This window comes from Cyprinodon variegatus, unplaced genomic scaffold (genome assembly GCF_000732505.1).
Source record: "Cyprinodon variegatus isolate N-32 unplaced genomic scaffold, C_variegatus-1.0 Scaffold370, whole genome shotgun sequence".
NCBI classification, from domain to species: Eukaryota; Metazoa; Chordata; class Actinopteri; order Cyprinodontiformes; family Cyprinodontidae; genus Cyprinodon; species Cyprinodon variegatus.
In genome coordinates this window covers 49,825-53,049 of record NW_015150823.1, presented here as the reverse complement: position 1 = coordinate 53,049, position 3,225 = coordinate 49,825, and the positions used below count along the sequence as shown (strand labels likewise).

The window sequence follows — 3,225 nt, the reverse complement described above, 5'->3', positions numbered from 1 at the left end:
GTCCAGATTGTGGCCAAAGAGAATCTGCTTTAAACCATGTGATAATAATAATAATAATAATAATAATAATAATAATAATAATAATAATAATAATAATAATATTCTAGTAAAGCTAATGTTACATAAGTGTGAGCGGCTGAACCTTGCTGACCCTGCGTTCTGCTTTGTGTACAAAACGTGAAACGCGTCATGTGCGCCATGTAATCGTCACTAGGCAACGTCACCCTCCAGCATCCCCCCTCTCCCCCTCCCACCCGTTTCCTCCGCAAAGCAGCATTCCTCCTGCCTCAGCGGCCTGTACCATCTGGTAGGGGGGCATTCAGGGCCGCTTCGCCCCGCATGTAGCAGCAGCCGCAATCAGTCGGTCTTTCAGCTTTATTATCAGCCGGTCTGTACCGCCGCTGCTAGGATCCGGTTTGCGTCTGATGAGAGCGGGGGGTGAGGCTGGGAGGAGGCTTTCTGAGGCAGCTCTCTCCCCCGCTGCCTGGCTGGAGTGGACCCCTCCCTCCTCCTCCATGTTGGATCCATCCACAGATCCCAGCCGCTGCTGGACCTCCCGCATCAAAGTTGCGTGTTTATCCACCTGCGGACATTCGCAGACTGCGTAGCTGGATATTTTCACCGGGCGGAGAAGAAAAGGAGCTTTTCCTGAAGCAGGAAGTTTCCTGGAATCCAGCAGCCTTCCCTGCTCGCTCCTCCTGAGCGGAGATGGTCGCAGGCCACAGCCGCCGGAGCCCGCATGGATGTCTGTCCTGAGGAGGGACGCTTAAGACCAGGTCCTCCCGAAACGCGCCCCTCCCGGGGAATCGGATCAAGTTCGGAGCCATGAACAGCCACCCTCCGCCCCGCAGGGCTGGGAACGTGGGCTCCCTGCTCCTCACCCCGCAGGAGAACGACTGTCTGTTCGGCTACCTGGGCAGAAAATGCGCTGTAAGTTTACTCCTCTGCTGGCAGGAGCAGGTGCACCTCCTCTTCCTTCTCCACTGCAAGCAGGAGCAGGGGCTCCTCTTCTTCCTACTCCTCTGCAGGCAGGAGCAGGTGCACCTCCTCTTTCTACTCCTCTGCAGGCAGGAGCAGGTGCACCTCCTCTTCCTACTCCTCTGCAGGCAGGAGCATGTTAACCTCCTCCTCTTCCTCAGCATGACCTTAGATCATATCCATCATGGCTGCAGCTGCAGCTGACTGACCAGGAGCTGCTGGGAACAAATTCACTTTAATCCCCAAAGGTTTTAGTCCAGACCTCAGGAAGCCTCTCCATGAATCGGGATCTGGTTTCTATTCCCTCCTTCAGCAGAGACCTAGATCTGCAGAGGATGTGGATCTGCAGAGGATGTGGATCTGCAGAGGATGTGGATCTGCAGAGGATGTGGATCTGCAGAGGATCTGGATCTGCAGAGGCCTGGATCTGCAAAGGATCTGGTCTGGAATTGCATGGGAGGGAGGTGTGATGCGGGAACCAGCTGACCCTTTAGCAGAAGCAGGTTTCCAGCCTTGTTGTTTAGATGGGAATCATTGTGATGTTTTGCCAGCAGACAGGCGGTCAGTCAGCTGGTATCAGGTAGCAGATCTGCTCCATGTTTCACCTGTAAACAGCTGGTCTGGGTACAGCTGTTTGTAGCAGCCATTCAGCATCGCCTCATCAGAACCATTTTGGATGCGGTGGTTGTTGGAAACCGTGCATCCAAACTGTTTCCTAGGTTTAGAAGAGAAAAGTTTTAGATTAATTTTTTGTATCAGGGTTTGCAGATCAACATGACGCTGAGTTCCAGAGGTCCCCCCTGTCTTGTCCATGGGCTCCTCCTGCTGCCATGCTCCGCCTCCTGGGCTTTAATCTCTCATGCTCACTAGTCCCAGGAAGGACAGGATGGATTCTTTATCCACCTTCATCAGCAGACACCTGTTAGAGAACCTGCTAACCTGATGTTAGCAGAGGTTCTGCTCCAGAGGAGGGGTCAGGGTAGGATTAGCACTGCTAGCCATGAGGGAGTTCAGGAAATTCATTCTTTTCATTAAAAACATCTCATCGAACATAGTGGTGGCAGTGTCATGCTGTGGGGATGTTTTTCTGTGAAGGTGGAGGTTAGAGGCAGCTGAGGACCAGGTAGAAGGCCTAGAATGGCCTAGTCGAAGTCCAGGTGGACTTTAGCTGAGCCCTCATCCCTGTCAGTGAGAATCCGGAAGTTTCTGTCCTCTGGCCCGGCTTTAGAGCGCTGATTTCACAGTCAAACTGACTTCCTGCAGCTGCTCTGACCCAACGGGGAAGTATTCCTCAGCGTTTCCTCTCTCAGTGTCCAGAGTAAAGCACTTTAACAGAACCTCTGATCCACTGATGGGTAGAAACCATCTGCTTGGCTCCTCCCAACGTTGTTGTGTCATTTAGGGTTGTCTGCAGCATGTTTGGCCCCTCAGCCGCCTGCACCTGAATATTCTTCTTCCTGGTAGAATATTTGCATCTGATCTGATTATCAGAGATGAAGGACGTGCTCTGTTCTCCCGACGCTCCGATCCACTGATGGGCCGCTAAGTTCTGCTGGCCCTCAGGAAGCTAACCTGGTTTTTCCCTGTGTGTTCAGACGCTGTGTTCGGCCGTGGTGCAGGTGTACCGGGCCGAGCGGAGCGGCTGCTGGATGAAGAGGTGCTGCGGGGTGGTCTGCCTGGTCAAAGACAATCCTCAGAGGTCCTATTTCATCAGGGTGTTCGACATCAAGGTGAGTCGGACTCACCGCAGTCTTCATCAGAACCTTTCTGCAGCCGGGTGGTTCTGATCCGACAAAAAGGGACGTTTATCAGTCGATCCTCTTAATTCAAACCTGCAGAAACTATTTTTATTCAATCTTCAGCTAAAAATCTGCAAAACAAACTATAACCAGTCCCACAGAACCCACTCATCCTCCCAGAACCCACTCATCCTCCCAGAACCACAGACCCACAGAACCTGCTCATCCTCCCAGAACCCACTCATCCTCCCAGTACCACAGAACCCACTGATCCTTCCAGAACCACAGAACTCACTGATCCTTCCAGAACCACAGAACTCACTGATCCTCCCAGAACCACAGACCCACAGAACCCACTCATTCTCCCAGAACCACAGACCAACAGAAGCCACTCATCCTCCCAGAACCCACTGATCCTCCCAGTACCACAGAACCCGCTGATCCTCCCAGAACCACATAACCCACTGATCCTTCCAGAACCACATAACCCACTGATCCTTCCAGAACC

General features: G+C 52.6%; 1 protein-coding gene across 1 annotated transcript in view; it reads left to right on the top strand.

The window, feature by feature from the left end:
- The first annotated feature begins 301 nt into the window (after positions 1-301).
- Positions 302-3,225, top strand: part of wasl (Wiskott-Aldrich syndrome-like) — a 19,912-nt gene continuing 16,988 nt past the window's right edge. The window contains exons 1-2 of the mRNA XM_015386505.1: positions 302-930; positions 2,574-2,708. Coding sequence (XP_015241991.1) covers positions 826-930; positions 2,574-2,708 — 240 coding nt within the window. The 5' untranslated portion in view covers positions 302-825. The remainder of the gene's footprint in view (positions 931-2,573; positions 2,709-3,225) is intronic.